The 18,037-nt window shown below is 40.0% G+C and overlaps 1 protein-coding gene across 7 annotated transcripts in view; it reads left to right on the top strand.

Annotated features, from left to right (window-relative positions):
• The window catches only part of Acaca (acetyl-CoA carboxylase alpha), a 276,215-nt gene that overhangs the window by 234,626 nt on the left and 23,552 nt on the right, over positions 1 to 18,037 (top strand). For all 7 annotated transcript variants that reach the window (XM_027950233.2, XM_071603724.1, XM_071603728.1 and 4 more), the window contains 5 exons: positions 2,399 to 2,495; positions 5,823 to 5,919; positions 8,045 to 8,180; positions 14,968 to 15,145; positions 16,910 to 17,022. In XM_027950233.2, the coding sequence (XP_027806034.1) occupies positions 2,399 to 2,495; positions 5,823 to 5,919; positions 8,045 to 8,180; positions 14,968 to 15,145; positions 16,910 to 17,022 (621 nt within the window). The remainder of the gene's footprint in view (positions 1 to 2,398; positions 2,496 to 5,822; positions 5,920 to 8,044; positions 8,181 to 14,967; positions 15,146 to 16,909; positions 17,023 to 18,037) is intronic.

Raw genomic sequence — 18,037 nt, forward strand, 5'->3', positions numbered from 1 at the left:
ACTGGCAGAAAAATCACTATAGTAGTTTTCTCCTTGCCTCTTATTTTTATACATGATTATGATAAGAAGTATGTGCCTAGCACACCTATCAACCTTAAAATTCAGGACTTTTATGGAAATGAGGTGAGCCTCTTTTCTCCTGAAAATCAGAACAAGTCTCAGCAAAAGTTCTCCTGAGAAATCTAGGGAATCATCTTAACAGGCTTCTAAGTTCTATGTCTGACTGTCTCATCTGCACTGTGGGGACTGTGAAGCCCAACTACAATAACCAAGAGTTCACTCTACCCTAATCAACATATAAGGCAAGAGGGTTTTTTATTTTATTTTTATAGTAATTAAAATAAAGTTTAAGCCTGGTGCAGTGGCGCATGCCTGTAATCCCAGTGGCTCTGGAGACTGAGGCAGGAGGATCGTGAGTTCAAAGCCAGCCTCAGAAACAGAGAGGCACTAAGCAATTCAGTGAGACCCTGTCTCTAAATAAAATACAAAATAGGGCTGGGGATGTGACTCAGTGGTCGAGTGCCCCGAGTTCAATCCCCAGTACCAAAAAAATAAAAAATAAAGATATAAAGAGCTGCAATATGTTTAAAAATAAAGATAAATAATGACAGAAAATTATATTGGGGGGGTTGAAATAGGAACAATAGATTAGCATTTTCAGATGTTTTAGTCAGCTTTTTTGTTGCTATGATTAGGCATGAAGGTTTATTTAAAAAAGTAAACATTTTCAACCAGGCATGGTGGCATATGCCTGTAATTCCAGTGAGGGCTGTGACAGGAAGATCTCAAGTTCAATGACAACATCAGTAATTTAATGAGATTCCATCTCAAAATAAAAAGGGCTAGAGAAGTAAAATGTTCTATAACACCCCTGGGTTCAATCCTCAATATCAAAGAAGGGAGGGGAAGCTGCAGATTTTTTCACTTGAAATTAATTCTGTACTTCCTAATCATTATTAAAGTAAGAATTATAAAATGATCTGGGCATGTAAAGTTAAAATTTGGATTAGAACCTTCATCATTCCCCTCATTCATGGTGTGAACAGAAGTGTGGGTGTAGATAGGGGTTATCCCCGTCATTATTAATGAGAACCAGAGAATAAAATGAAATTTGTGATAAACTAAGTTTTCTATTTTTTTGTATAATATTTTTTCATCGACTCCCCAGTAATTCATCCTGCTGTCTCTCTGTAGCTAACACTCGCTCCCAAATCGAGTGACTTCAGATTTTAATTTAGTGGAAGCGTTAAAGAAAGCAGATGATTCCCTGTGATAAGTTAAAGCAGATATCTTCTAGGTGAAAAGTTAAAGTCATTTATTAGAGAAGATAGTGCCATGATATTCTTCAAACTGACGCCCAACACGAGACCAGAATCTAAACGATCGGCTTTGGGCTCATGATGGAGCGATAATTTTGAAATGGATGATCACATTTTACACTGGGGCCATAGAGGCAAGGAATGTAGAACACAGTAATTACAAGTTTAGTCTTGATAAAACACTCTCCGTCCTGTTTAAGTCAGCAGAGGTTAGCTTGCTCGGATCTTCACTTTTAATTGGTTTTGGACTTGAGTTTTTACAGGGTGGAGGGCTGTGTTCAAATTAGAAGAATGACAGAGAAACCATGAGCTGAGAGGGCAAACTAGGAAACAGTTATTTGCAGAAGCTTTCCTAGGGCCTTGGTCAAACATTTATACCTGTGGAACGAAAGTTTTTAAACTAGGATATTGAAAGTACATGTCTTGCCAATGAAGGGAATTTTCTGTGCAAGGGAGGTTAATGGCATTAAGCATTATGCATCTGAACCATTATGTTTTTGCTCTGTCAAGAGTATGTGGTCATGACCCTTTCTTGTAGAAAAATTATACTTTGGATCTATCTTACTTTTCTAGCAGAAACACTGAATCCCTTTTCTTTTCCTCAAATTTGGGTCCTCATCTGATCATTAACTTATTTGACTGCTTTCATCTTTCCATTAAAAGACAATCAATGGAATCAAACAAAATTGTAAGACGAGTTTCAAAATAGAAATAGACATTTTTTAAAACATCTTTAATGACTTGGCTGCCTTTTGACAAATGCTTGTGGTATCTTGAAAAAAGCCAAGTTATTTATTTAAAAGCATGCAAACTCTCTGTGCTAGCTGAACCCCATCGTTTAACAATAAATGATGCTTTTGCTGATAAATGATTCTTTTTATGCAGACTAGCAAATGAAATAGGAGATGATGTCTGAAGGCAGATGAACATTCGGCTGCCTAATGCTTCCATCTATTATAATATGGTTAGAAACAACAACAAACTCCCCCAAATAATCCCCCAGATCCCACCTTAAATTCATCAGTTCCAGCGCACTGTCAATGGATTGACTGTCTTTATTCTTTTTTTCCCTTCTGTAGCCCAGAAAGGTCAGTGGTTGAGTGGATTTTTTGACTATGGATCTTTCTCAGAGATTATGCAGCCGTGGGCACAGACTGTGGTGGTTGGTAGAGCCAGGTAAGAGCTCTTTTATTTTGGAAGCTCTCTTTTCTTCCAACTGAAAATAAGAAGCAGAAGGGCCATGGCCATATAGATTTTTATCAGTAATGATCTCTTCATCAAAACTTTCTAAGAATATTGGATTATAACCAGGCCCAAGGTATTCTAACTGGCTCCCAGTAGTCATTTAGAGTGTCACTCCAGTGATGCATTTAATATAAAGGCTGATTCTGACAATATTTCCTTTTAATAATGCTGCGAGGAAAACTCTTTGGGGGTGTAATGCCCAACTACAATAGCCATAGCCTACCAATGTCTTCCCCTCCCCCATAGACTACTTTCTTTTAGGAACAGGTGACAAGTGAATCAGAGACTCATCTGTTTCTTATGTAACCTGAGAGAAGTTCCATCATGGCATCAAGATTACTTAAGTGACTTATGTACTATATTAGATTATAATCAGATTTGAATTGTACCCCCTCCCCCCTCAAAAAAAAAAAAAAAGTTTACCTGAAACAGGAATGAGTAAAATAAGCTGGTATAGGTTGCCGGAATACCCATGTTTTATAAGTGGGAAATTGAAGTTTCTATTAAATTTTAATACCCACTCTAAGAAGTGCTTCACTCAACAGCAAGCTCTGTGTGAAATAATCTGCAGCTCTCAGTATAACAAGCACCTGCCAAGGCTGATCTTAATCTAGTTCTGCACTGCGGAGACATGCTGCCCGAGGGACCTGCATCTGGTGCTCACCTTCCTCTCGGGGGCAATCAGTTTTCCTTATCTTGGTGAAAAGTGGCACCTGCTCAAGATTCTCAAACATGCCACATTGGGTTGAGATTTAGATTCTAGCCTTGAAAATAATTCTAGGCTTTGTGGTTTGCTCAGTATAGCAGGTCAGCACGCCTCATGCTGCCAGTGACAGGGAGCCATCAGATGGCAAATCCCACAGACAGGGTCTTCCACTGTGACTCTGAATAGGATTCGGGTCTGAGTTAGCTCAGATGGAAACTCACAGAAACTAGCTGCTCGTTTCCTTTTGCGTCTCAGGTCTTTTACCTCACCCCAGGCTTCTGGGTCCCAGTGAGAATTATTTTTTGTGCCATTAAAATCCCCACTGGGGAGGCAGTTGTGGGGCATGCATGAGAGTTTGTGTCCTACTACCCAGAACCTATCAGCTCATTACAAAAGAGTCCTCATGTCACACTAGGGCCAACTTTTTTGAGAATTTGTCTCTTATCTGTTCTGCTTCAGTTTTCCTATCTATTGAAAACATGACAGATTGTAAGCCTCACAAAACCAAGCCTTTGTTAAGGTCTTTAAGATTTTCCCTTGGGAAATAAGAGAACAATGCTTTACACTTATGATTGGAAGAACGGGAATCATTCTGCAACCAAGATCAGTCAAGCTTGGCTGTGGTTAACTCTGCCATTGTTTATTCTGACACTCGCTCTGACTTCTTCCTTTCTTTCCATCTGATGAGTTTTGGGTTTCTTACTCCAAACATGCACATACTCACAAGTATATAAAACACAAGTACAGCTAGCTTCTTTCAAAAGCAATGGCATTTCGAGAAATAAATATAAATGTATTCTTCTGGGATTGTTACTGTAAGTGCTGCCAAAACTCATCTTTGGTATGTATGTTTGGAATACGTGTGCTATTGGCTGTAAATTGTCTTTTATTATTCCATGGCACCTTGTCCAGGGACACACTATAAAACAAGATGTAGCATCTTCATGTGCTAGCCTGATAAAATTTATATGAAGTATAATAGAAAACAGAAGTTGTTCTGAGCTGTTTTCAAGTTCAATAAATAACTGTAATACTCGGATAAAGATGTTCTTTATTAGGTCACATGGGCCCTAATATATAAGTTATAAGTTACCGATTTAGGGTGGCTTTTGCAATTACAAGTTTCCTGTTGGATTGTTAATCATTGTGAGCAGAAATATTTCTAAGCCCTCCTGTGTACCTCCTGCTCGTTGTCTGGTTGTCTAGAGGGCTTTTGATTCTGATTCAATGCGGGCAAGTGACAAGGGGGTGGGTGGTCTCCACTCAGTCCCCCATTAGGCCTGTTGTGATGACAAGAATCCATTTCCAGTAGCCAGTGTAACAACCCAAGACCATCCTTCATGGAAAAGTTTGTTATGGAGATGGTGTGGGGAACAAGAGACTAGCCCATCCCAGCCCTCGGCCCAAGTAATGCAACTGAGAGTGAAGATTGAATCACATATTCCAGGGTAAAGACTCACCCTGTCTCTGCATTTCTGTATTCTCCCTTCCCTCAATCTCTCTTCCTTCCCCCCATCTCTGCCCCTCTCCTCTCCTGCTCTCTGATTTTCCTAGGAAATCTTTATGAAGACTAAGTTTAGAGCGTCTCATGGAGTATAAATGTAGAAACATTTAAGTACCTGAATAGGTTTTTTAATTAACTTAGCTTTGAGATTAAATATATGCCTCCAGTGTAGATTCAGAATGATTTCTGAAATTGTCCCTGTCCCATTGTTCTTTTCCTGTGAAAGAAAAACTTAAGGGCCCATTTTAAACCACTTCCCTACTCTTTGTATATATTTTTCATCATTCTCATGACACACCTACACACAATCCCCACTGACACACCCAGTGGTAAAACCTTCTGTACCCTCAAATCTTGCACCACATTATTCATATTCCATAAAAACTACAGCTCTACCAGCCATGGTGGTGCATACCTGTAATCCCAGTTACTCAGGGGGCTGAAGCAGGAGAATCACGAGTTCAAGGTGAACCTGGGCAATTTTATGAGGCCCTGTCTCAAAACAAAAATTAAAAGAGCTTCGGATGTAGCTCAGGGATAGAGTAGTTGCCTAGCATGTACAAGGCCCTGGGGTTCAAGTACCACCAAAAAAAGAAAAGAAAACTATAGTTGTATTTTCACAGGACCAGGACTCATGAAAAGTTACCAAAAGTTTCAGATTCCTACTACCTTCCAGACCATTTCCCTCCATATTCACCAAGAGATGCTCTAGAGTGAATAGAGAAACTTCATTTGGTAACCACAGAGGTAGATTTGTATGTGCACTGAAATGAGTCTAAATGTAGAAGATCCCCTTGTTATAGCCCTGGTTTGAATTTATCCTGTTGGGGCTATCCAGAATAGGAGTGGTTCCAAGGATAGTTTCCCACCATATTTATAGAATAAATACTAAATCCATATTCTCACATTTAGCCCCTAGAAGTTAGATTCTCCCCTGCTGTCTGATTTGCTTCTAGTTTTAGTCCCAGTGTTGATGTGGGATTGGAAATAAACGACTAGCTATAATCTCGACATGCATTGGGTTCTGATGTGGCTCATTTTTTATCAGGCTAGGAGGAATACCTGTGGGAGTAGTTGCCGTAGAAACTCGAACAGTAGAACTAAGTATCCCAGCTGATCCTGCAAACCTGGATTCTGAAGCCAAGGTAGGTCACCTAGAGTACATTGTGTGCCTGTGCTTAGAGCTTGTTTCCCTTCAGTGCCTGTGGATACACTAGGGATAATTTTAAAGGGAAAGCGCAGCAGCAGCCTTGAATGATTTTAGACCATCATGTGTTTGTGTGTGTGTTTCTTTTTTGGGTTTTTTTTTTTTTTTTTTTTTTGGTATTGGAGACTGAACCCAAGGATGCTTAATAATTGACCCACATCCCCAGCTCTTTTTGTTTTTTGAGACAGGGTCTTGCTGAGTTGCTTAGGACTTCACTGAGTTGCCGAGGCTAGCATTGAACTTGCAATCTCCTGCCTCAACCTCCCAAATTGCCAAGATTATCGGTGTGCATCCCCATGCCTGACTCATGTGTTCACTTTTTTTTTTTTTTTTTTTAAGTGCTGGGGATCGAACTCAGGGCCTTGTACATGCAAGGCAAGCACTCTACCAACTGAGCCATATCCCCAGCCCTCGTGTGTTCACTTTTAAGATGACTCTAGATAGACAACAAGCCAAGTTCTGTCCCCCAAATGAAATAGGCCTTTACATTGTTCTTACTGAAATCAGAAAATGTTCTGATTTTGTTGGAGAGATGCTGTTACAGAAAGGCAACTGAGATAGCACTGAAGCTCATCTGTTGAAGATTCTCTGAACAAACACATGGAAGAGCTACAATTAGAACTGATAATGCAGTCTGCCCTAACTCCAGGCATGGATACCACAACCCTCCCCCCCACCCACCCACTGCCCCTCTTTTTTTTAACCACTCAGCTGCATCCCCAGTCCATTTTTTAATTATTTTTTATTTTGATATAGGATCTTATTGAGTTGCTGAGGCCTTGAAATTAGGATCCTCTTGCCTCAACTTCCTGAGTCTCTGTGATTACAGGCATGTGCCATGGTGCCCAATTTCAAGTTGCCTTCAAGAAGATTGAATGAGCACTGGGGATGTGGCTCAGTGGTAGAGCACTTACATAGCATGCATGAGACCCTGGGTTCCATTACCAGATCTGCCTTTAAAAAAAAAAAGAAAGATAACAGAAATATGAATGGGGGTTGGTTCCTAGGCCTATATTCTCTCATTAGTAATAGTTAGGTTTCCCCCTTTTTTCTAAGGAACACTCAAAAAGAAGAATATTTAAAAGGTCCAGGATCCTTTCTTTTTCTCTTCAAAAGTGGTCTTGGGGGTATACTGCTATCAGTTCCCCTCCTGTATTGTGGGAGTTCTTCTCTTCTTACTTAAGTAAATACTACTCTGTTGATGTTGAGACTGAAGAGATGGTGCATGCCTATAATCCCAGCGACTTGGGAAGCTGAGGCAAGAGGATCTCAAGTTTAAAGGCCAGCCTCAGCAACTTATTGAAGACCTAAGCCACTCAGCGAGACCCTGTTTCAAAAAATAAAAAGGGCTGGGAATGTGGCTCAGTGGTTGAACACCCCTGGGTTCAATCTATAATACACCCCCATTCCCCCCAAAAAATGATCTTGATAAACTAGTTTTCTTTTTTTTTTTTTTTTTTTTAAGAGAGAGAGAGAGAGAGAATTTTTTTTTTATTATTATTATTTATTGTTTAGTTTTCGGCGGACACAACATCTTTGTTTTGTATGTGGTGCTGAGGATGAAACCCGGGCCGCACACATGCCAGGCAAGCGTGTTACCACTTGAGCCACATCCACAGCCCCGATAAACTAGTTTTCATTTGGTTTGATTGAATTTTCAGGTTTGTTTGTTTTGCAGTGCTGAGTTTGAATCCAAGACCTTGCACATGTGTTCTACCTCTGAGCTATATTCCCAGCATCCAATTGCCAAGGCTAGCCTTGAATTTGTGATCTTGTTGCCTCATCCTTCCAAATAGTTGGAATTACAGGCATATGCCACCCCATTCAGCTTGACTTTTCATTTTTTAATACATAAAATCTTGTTCATCTTGGAGAAGTTCTCCCTTAAACTGTGTTATTAATTTTTTTTTAAGTTGTCAATGAATCTTTTGTTTATTTATTTATATGTGGTGCTGAGGATCAAACCCAGGGCCTCACACATGCCAGGCAAGTGCTCTACCACTGAGCTACAACCCCAGCCCTGTGTTGTTAATTTTATCTTCTTTTTTTACTTTCCCCAATAGATAATTCAGCAAGCTGGCCAGGTTTGGTTCCCAGATTCTGCGTTTAAGACCTATCAGGCTATCAAGGACTTCAACCGCGAAGGGCTGCCCTTGATGGTCTTTGCCAACTGGAGAGGCTTCTCTGGTGGAATGAAAGGTGACTAACTTGGTTGTGGGCTACAGGGACAACATTGATTACTGGATACCACGTGACATGGGGAGGGAGTAGATTCTGCAGATTCTGGGGGTATGATGACAGCCCATCACCCTAGGCTTTTGGGGGATTATGCTACTCTAAGATACCTTCTGAATTGCAATTCAAATGGAAAAATATGGTATGTTTTATTATTCCTTACCAAATTACAGAATAATCTGTTAGTTACCGAGGTGGGCTACTGTTGTAGATTTTGCTTTCATAGGTAGATATTGTACCGTTCTGATGGTCCTAGAAAGTAGGATTGTACTTGTCCCTGTCCCTCTTTCTGGGCATGTTCTTCATTCATATTACTTTCTAATGTTGTATACTGACTAAGATAGATACTGAAATTAGCACAAACTAGAAGAAAATGAACAAATTCTGTACCAGAGGCTGTTCTTTGTGGTAATTTGTGATACATTTTATTATTATCCACCAACAGCCCTGGGCCAGTGGCTCTAGCAGATTAGACCATTATTATAAAGGCTCTACTCTGTGCTATGGGAATTGCTTAGTGATTAGGAAGTCCATATCACCATTAAATGAGAAACCTCCAATGAGCAAAGCCACTATGGACAGTACATGGAGGGCCAAAGAAAACACTCCACCTCTTATAGTGGTAAAGTGTCCTCTCCAATGCAGAGATCCATGGCCAGGCTAAGGGCAGACTCTATATACATCTGGAGGCTGAGAGAGTATGCTGATGGGTACAAATCTCATTCATCTCAAGATTCAGAAATAGTAGAAGGATTAGGAGAATGGGAGGAAGGAGCTGACACACCTAGGGAAGTTCCCCTTTTATAGATCATCAGCCATGTGGTTAGAGGTATTTATCATTTTCCCAGTGATTTTTCCCTTGCCTGGCTAGGAAAGAGCCCTGTATGATCAGGCTTGCCTCGTAAAATGGACTAGGTTAATTTTTGTTTGGTTGATTTTAATTTGAAAAAATTCTTATTTGCTAGAGAACTACCACATTTTGTGTTTTTGTGCTTTTCTTGGGGGAGATTTGACTATACATATAAATTGTGTACTTTTTTAAACTGTGAAGGTGAATTATTTTTTGACCAAGATAATAAATCAGTGGAAACATTGAGAGTGTAGGTTAAACAAATCAATCCTACATATCTTTACTGAGTTTCTGAGTGCAAGGAACTATGTCAACCACCTCAGAGCTAACAAAAATAAGTAAGAAACAGATATTACCTCAGGAAGTCAGGAAAAATGTCCTGGGCAGAATGGCAAAGTGATAACTATAAACACAATAGCAGGGTGTTCAAAAGGGGATAATATCATGTGGAAGCCAGTGGGAGGGAGACCTAACACCCCTTTCATTGCTGTATTTGAGGTTCACATAGTGTCAGATTTCACTCCATCTCCACTTCCTTGACTGTAAGATGTATGTTAAGCCCTGACTGGGAAGCAGTGCTGAAAATGCAGTCTTGATGAGTCAGCCTGGAGATGATATGCTAACTAGAGTTCAGAGTTCAAAAGTTTCAGAAGTGTCACTTCTAGGAAAAGCTTCAACTCTGCTACATCTTTTGGCTCAGGCCCAGATTGGCTGCTAGCCCTGTGACAATAAGAACAACAACAATTAAGATTCACTGAGTGGGGCTGGAGTTGTGGCTCAGAGGTAGAGCACTCACCTAGCATGCGTGGGGCACAGTCATCACAACCAGCACTGCTAAGGGGTAACTTATATTGTTATCCATGATTTACATAAATTGGGATGGAGGGTAAGTGAATTTCCCAAGATGGTTCAGCTAAACAGTGACACTTGGGAGAGTAATATAGTGATGTGGTAATGTAGACTGACTTCTTAAAACTCAGTTGGCTGATCTGCAAGCCCAGAACCAGAACCAGATCCTAGAACATTCTGGAGAAAGTTATGACCCACCTGCTTCTCCCTTCCTTTGGGGATATCCTTGATTATTGTGAAAAGAAATTTCAAGAGCTCAGAAATATTATATTTTATTGTGGTAAAATATATATTGCATAATATTTATCAATTTACCATTTGTAAGTATGCAGTTCAGTAGCATTAAATACATTCACAAGATTGTGTAACCAGCATTAGCATATCCTAAACTTTTTAATCATCCCCAACTTACACTCTGTACCTGTTAAATAACAAGTGCCTGTTCCCTTTTCTTTCCTGCCCTTGGTCAGAAATGAGTTCTTGGCTTAATATAGAGCAGGACCAGTTTTGTCTTCTGAATTTTGGTACTAATGAGTCTGTTTACACATCACATAAGACAGATAAGCTTTAGGGAAGATAGAGATCTATGTGGAAGTAGGAGGGGGAGAACAGCACCGTTCATATTTACATACAGGTCAGGATGTTTCCTGCATATTATCTCATGTAAAGGGACCTAAACTGAGAGCCTCTTGTCATTCTCCACATCCCTTGGGGAGATGTTTGCAGTTTTGGTTTCAATACTGGCTAGGGATTATGCAGGGAGGGAAAATAAACAATTATGCCATCCCTCAGTGCACACAAACACACAGCCAGGAGCCGACTGCACTGTGGGTAAAATGACTCCAAAATTGTGTGTAATGAGTAGGAAAAGATTAGAGACAGCTCTTGCTATGCTGAAAATTGACATTAGTGGAGGGGAAAAAAAAAACTCTTTACTAGTCGGCCTAGGAGGTCTAATTCGAGCAGTAAAAATATAAATAAATAAATAAAAGCTTGTCAAGATGGTATTGGTGCTTTTTTTCCAATGAGCTCTATCTGGCCGGAAGGCTATTCAGCATAATGCAAAATTAAATTATAAAAACTGGCTGAATATTTAGATGGAAGAGCCATTTGGAAGCAGTTTATTTAGACGAACCGGCAATGACCCACAACAGGGAGACATCAAGCGTGAAATTTACTAGAAATTAGCACCAGGGTCCCAGCCTCAGCATGAATAGCTTGATAGGATGCAAATCCCAGTGATATTAAGCCGCCTCACTGCTGGTGCTACAGGGTCACTCTCAGTTGGCTTTTCATGTTATACTTATTATTTTTTTCCTGGGACAGGTTATAAATAACAATAAAAAAACACATTTATTGAAAACTTTAACTGGAATGAAGTCTATTTTAAAGTCTCTGATTATTTGGATGTTGAAATACAGTGTCTGCTGGCCATAATGAACTCGTGAGAGACATTATGTATATTGAGCTTGTGTATGCCTAATGTTTACCTTCAGCTTCTAACAGATAATCTTGCCCAAACCAACAAGATCAATTCCAGTTTTGAGAGTGTGGGGCACTGTGGAAGCATTTTCAGTCACTCTGCTTCCTTGTTTGGTACATGTGGCTGCCACAGTTTATCCATGTTGTGTAACAGTGAAAGCCTTAGGCAGGTTTGGTGACTGGATGCTGAGAACATGCTCCAAAGGCTATTTGTGATCACCATTCATGCAGATGTGCTTTATTTACCCAGAATGCTAGAAAACTCTAAGCTCCTGCCTCTCTGGTGAAGAACCTATCAGTATATTCCATTCCAGTTGCATTTCTCAGGGCCTGAGAACTGACAACATATGCATAGCTTTGAAATTCCCTAGATTGATTTCTAGTGTAAACCCTTGGGGATCCCCTCCCCTGCTACTCTTGACTGTGTCTTCACTCTGTCTGTTAAATAGGAAGGGATTTTAGACAATTTTATGTCAGATTGTTGCCAAGTATTTCAACCTGCCTTTCAAAATATGTGGTTTGGGATACCTGGAGTTCAGTGTAAGCGTATTGATTTGTAGAGTTTGTTTATGTTTGTTTATATTTTAATAGCCTGCTTTATGTTGATACAGGTGTTGATGTTTGCATTGTGGGTCTGTTGGTGTTCCAGGTGAGATCAACCTGGTGCTCTTTTCCTAACAATAAGAACCTGAGTGAAAATTAGGTAGTAGAATGTGGACTTTAGAACCAGAAAGACCTGATTTTTAGTCTTCTCTCTGCCACATAACTCTTATTTAACTAAGCTTCCATTTACTCACCTATAACTTGGATATATAAATTAGATGATGTTCTTATGACTGAATGATTCATATGTGTATGTGCCGTCATGATCCCTGGTACACAGTAAGCTAGCTATGATGTCAAAAAAGAGGAACCAAAATCATTACACACAAACGAAAAATATACACACACTCAACTTCATTCTAAACTATTTCCATATAGCATGAAATCAACTGGGTTTCTTTCTTTATTTTTTTTTTTAATTAAGTGAATGAGCCTGTAATCCCAGCTACTCAGGAGGCTAAGGCAGGAAGATCTCAAATTGGGGGCCAGTCTGGGCTAGCAAGTGAAATCCTATCTCAATTTAAAAAAAAAAAAAAAGACTGGGGAGATAGCTCATTGGTAGAGCACTCCTAGGTTAATCCCCAGTACCGCCAAAAAAAAAAAAAAAAAAAAAAAAAAAGGCAGGGGGGAGGGAAGAAAGGAAAATAAATTTTAAGAAAAGTCTTCCCCTTTTAGGAGTTAGATCTGTTCAACACAATACAGAGATAAATTTTAGTATAGATATGTTTGTTTTTTGGTACTGGGGATTGAACCTGGTACACTTAGTTACTGAGCTACATCCCCAGCTCTTTTTCATTTTTTGAAATAGGATCACACTCAGTTGTTTGGGCCTCCCCAAATTGTTGAGGCTGGCCCCTCGAACTTACAGTCCTCCTGTCTCAGCCTCTCGAGTTACTGGGATTAGAGGCATGTGCCACCATGCCAGCTAGATATGTTTTTAACAAACATAAATGAATAAAGAGGCTGGAAGCTTTGTCTTCATTTACTTGTAACTTTTTTTTCTTCCTTTTGCAGGTAGAATGACTTTTTGTGCAATCTTCTATTATTTTGTTTTCACCTTTTATCTACACCTTCCATTTCTTCTCTGCACAATACTGACAAGGGCCACTCCTTTCTGTTACTTGTTCTGAAACTGTACTCTTGGCAGCACTGAAAAATGTACTGCTAATTAGACAATTATTTTATTATGTAGCACTGGTTGAAATATCCACTAAAGAATTAATTTAGTTAAAATAATTTGAACTGAGCAATTATTTTCATAACCACAGAATTAGCGTAAAGCGCTTAAAGTCTTTTATTCCCTGCTCTTCATACAGCAGTTGTATAATTAGCAGTAAATTTTTTTGGTCTTTACTTTCCTCCCAAAGGAATAAATGTCTTTGCTCTGATCATATATACAGAGTATATAACCATACACATTCCATGTATGTTTCCTGGGCAACTTGAAATTTCTGGAGCCTTTACAACCCAGATTGGGGCAATGGAGAAAGGCATGTGCCATGGAGTGGACTGTGAGCATTGATAGTTTGTATATAGAGTCATTTTTACTTTGGGGAAGGTGGCAGTTTAATTTTCCAGTAACTACAATGAAAGCAATTTCTATTTGGCTTGCTCTTAACTTCCTGAAAAATGCTTCTTTGCCTTGGATTTCCAGAATTGATTTATTCCAAATTGAGATCCTCTCTTTGATAGGAAAGTTTGAATTCAGTTAAACCTGTTATTTGGTGTTTAGAAAAGATCCATTGTGGCTCTACTGAAATATCCATTAAACATCTGGAATCATAAACCTAAGACTCTAGCAATACTTTAGAGAACTGGGAAATGGATAGTGGTCCATAAAAAAGTTGGGAAATAAGCCAGACATAGTGGCACATCTGTAATCCCAGCTATTCGGTAAACTGAGGCAGGAGGATCACAAGTTCTAAGCCAGCCTAGTCAATTTAGTGAGACCTTGTCTCAAAAAATATAAAAGGGTTGGGGGTGTAGTTCAGTGGTAGAGCACTTGCGTAGCATGTGTGAGACCCTGGGTTCAATCCTAATTGCCTTCCAAAAGAAAAAGTTTGGGTAATAAATAAGCTCATCCAGCTTTCCAAGGGCTCACTTTATTTATGCACTAGCAGTCCTTTTCTTCAGGCTACTATTGGCCTTCAGGAGTATTCTTTAGCAGAATGAAGAGTTAACTAGGCACTTTATGTGGCTGTGTGATATTTTCTATACATTTATATTTAATTTTCTCTCATTGATATGCTATAAAAATTCAACTATTAAAGAATTAATTTGTTTTTCTTTCTTGTTACATTTTTTCCAAAGTATGTTATATGCTTATTCATTCCCTTATTCATTCAGCAGATACTTATTGAGCACTAACTGTGTTCTAGGCACTGGGTAGGATACTGGGGATACAAAGATGAAAAATAGTTTCAAAGATAAGTTTTTGAAGGATCCATTTCCACTAGCTGCACATTTTAAGAGCTCATCATAAGCTAAGAATCATGAGAGGAATTGAAAAGAGCTAGAATAGTTCCTTCCTTCAGAAAACTTAATGTAGTGGGAGAGATCACATATTGACATGAAAAATACTCAACGTTTGTAGAGCTAGTATGAATTAATGTGGTGAAACCTGAGAACAGAAATTCAGGGATGATGTAAAATGGATATGCTGTCTGGAGGGCTTGCACACTGTCTTATGAAAAACAGTACAATTGTCTCTTATACTTTGGAGGATCCTCCAGAGTCTTGAGTGGGATACAGGGAAAGAAACCAATCCCGTTAGTCTTCAAGGTGGCCACACAGGACATGAGGTGTCTGGAACCTGTCACCTCCAACAGTGAGCAGCCTCTCTTGGAGACACAGTGTACAGTAACAATTTTTTTTTTTTCTGCACATACCATGGTGTGAACAACGTTTGGCAGCACTACTTTGGGGAAGATAAGTTTCATGATTTCTAATTTGTCTCATTCTCTGCAGATATGTACGATCAAGTGCTGAAGTTTGGCGCTTACATCGTGGACAGCTTGCGGGAGTGCTCCCAACCTGTGATGGTTTACATTCCTCCCCAGGCCGAGCTGCGGGGTGGCTCTTGGGTTGTGATTGACCCCACCATCAACCCCCGGCACATGGAGATGTATGCTGACCGAGAAAGCAGGTAGTGTGCCTTCCTGATTTCTATTCACTTTCTCTCTGGATCCTCTAGCTGTTGGCTTCCTCCTGAAGAAAATTATAACCAAGGAAACTTCATTGAATCTGTCCGTTCCCAAAGGACTCCAAGGACAGAAAAATAGGCTTTCTAAATAGTGTTTGCTGGCATGAGAAGGAAACCAGGCTAGAGTCAGGCTTTCTCAGTATAATTCCCCCATCCCAGATTCTTTTACTTAGTCCTCCCTTCCAGCACTTCCAAACTCAGAGAAATTTCTCCTCCCACTTGTTATTCAGATGTGCCTACTCACTGTCTCTTTTTTAGGTGTGTGGCAGAGGGGACTTAGAGTGAGTTGACATGGAAAGACTGGCCTGTAAATCTGAAGTTCTAGGGGTTGACGATCAGGAAACAGAGCAGTCTTCACACTTCCTGGGCTATTTCTCATTATCTATTGAATGAGCTGGCTGGTCACTGATGTGCACCACAGCACCCTCATCTATGATTCCAAACCAAAGCTTCTTCATTCCTTTGGAGCCTAAGTTTCTGCTCTGGCATTCCAGAAGGCTGGAGAACACAGTATTTGTAGCACCCAAAAAACTTCACGAGAGAAGCCCAAGTGTGTTGAGAGGTAGTTCCTGAAACTATTTAAGTAAAACAGATCAAACCCAGCATCCTTTCATAATGTGTTCTCAACCCTTTCTTAAGGAGGTGAATTCCACAGCCCATCTCCTTTACATTTTCTATGTGCATTATTACATCCCATCATTTTATTAGAGCATCTCTTATTCCCTTTTTCTAAAAAATTCAGCCTTCTAATTCAAAAGCTGTTTAAGAAAATACCAGTAGTTTTATCATCAAATCCTTAGGCTAGTGTTCTACATTGAGGGGTTTATTTTTACAGCCTAAGCTAGGCCCTAATCAGATCTCAGATCAGAGATAGTTGTTCTTCAGACTCTGGAGAGTCCAATCCTTTCACTTGCCAGGTTTAGGCAAGTCTCTTAACTTCCTGTACTATAGTTTTCTTACCTGTAAAAGGTGAGTAATAGCAACATCTTACATCACAGTGGATGTTCACTAAGCAAAATATTGTGAGGATTTATAGATAAGCACTTAGAACTATGCCATGCGCATAGTAGGCATCGGCTCTAATTTTTTATAAAATATTAAAATCTCTTTTTTAAAGGTGTTTAGAACAAAGTTACTGGTGATAGAACACAGTTAGTATTCCCACTGGTATTCACTAAAAGCAACCCTGAGACCTTTCACTTTGCACATTCTCATAGCAGTGGGAAGAATGTTTTACCTACTGCTTTGCCTGGCCTACTGTCTGATCCAAGTTCTACTAGCAGACTGACAGCTGTGGTGTAGGGTGATCAACATCAACCCCTCACTTATTCAGCCTAAGTGCTGGAAGTGGTTGCCCTACCTCTGTGCCTACAGCATCTCCCCACCCCCCACCCTTGAAAATACTGTGATTCCTGTCACCCTTATCAGCTATCGTTGGTGGAATCTGTATTCTCCTTATAAAATGGAAGTCAACTGGCAGCTAATGAGAATTATTTTAATTGCTTTTTTGCCAGGCCTTCCTCATACCTCACTTAGATACTTCTCTGGTGCTTTCCTTTCTCCCTGGGGTGACTTTTGTGAACCATGGGTGGGCAAAACCATAATGAAGCTATTTCCTGGTCCACAAATTGTAACTGGCCTCATTCTGTTGTGTCTTTCCTTTAAAGTGCCTCTATTTCTGTTTTGTTTTCTTTCTTTCTAATCCAGGGGATCAGTTCTGGAGCCAGAAGGGACAGTAGAAATCAAATTCCGCAAAAAGGATCTGGTGAAAACCATGCGTAGGGTGGACCCAGTCTACATCCGCTTGGCTGAGCGATTGGGTATGTCTGCTTGTCCTCCTGGCAAATCAATGAGCCATTCAGCTGATTTGTAATGAGTGCATTCATAGGCCAGGGGAGGAGGCACTGAAGCATTTGATCAAATTCATGATAATCTTTATTTACTGTCCTCTATATGGTAAGAACCCTGGTAGAATGAAATAGTGTGTGTAATAGGAGGGAAAGTGGGCTCTAAAAAAAGCAAAAGTTACACGATTTTTCTTTTCGATATTTTCTCACAGTTACAAGTAGCCCACCTTTCTAGGACATTCTTACTGCGAATGCTCAGCTAGCTGTTGCTGTTGGGGGCAGGCTAATCAGGCGGAGAATATGTGGGATTTAAATATGTCCTGGTCTGCTTGTCTCTTTGGACAGCCTGTCTCTTTTCTGAGGGATGTGAGAGTCAGTGTCATGTATAGAAAAGCTGGAGTCTCTACTTAGGCAATGTTCTGGGGTCATCCTGGGCTAGAGAAATGGAAGTAAAGGTTGTGCACTGTGTGCTTCCAAACAGTGACTGCCATAGCTATCACCCCGGGAGTGTCCGCACTTGATGCTTCCAGACATTACTCTGTGTTTGTTTATTTTCAGAGATTTTAGAAGGCACTCGTGACTTCAATAGGACTAAACTATGGGAACCCTATGTTGAGTCTAGAGTCCAAACGAGTATAAAAAACTGCTTTTCTGCTCAGGTCTCCCATTGTGCCCCTTGCTATGTTAGTAAAGAATCTCAGTGAATACAAGGAGCAAAAGAGAGATGTTAGCTCATTTTTGTTCCAAAGAGTAATTTAATTACAAAATACCATTGGTGGACTCCATGTCTCCCCATCTAGGGACAGAAAAAACTGCCATGTTTGCCTGTAGTGTGAAGACTGCCTGTCCGGGCAGTTGGAATCCCGAGCCAGGCTGCTTGCCTAACATGGTAACTTGGGTTACAATAAATTCTGTTTCTGCCCCATTGTTTGCCTTTAGGTAACTGCCACCAGTAACTCTAACCTACTGCAGCTTGATCCGTTTATAG

This window comes from Marmota flaviventris, chromosome 17, assembly GCF_047511675.1.
Source record: "Marmota flaviventris isolate mMarFla1 chromosome 17, mMarFla1.hap1, whole genome shotgun sequence".
NCBI lineage: Eukaryota > Metazoa > Chordata > Mammalia > Rodentia > Sciuridae > Marmota > Marmota flaviventris.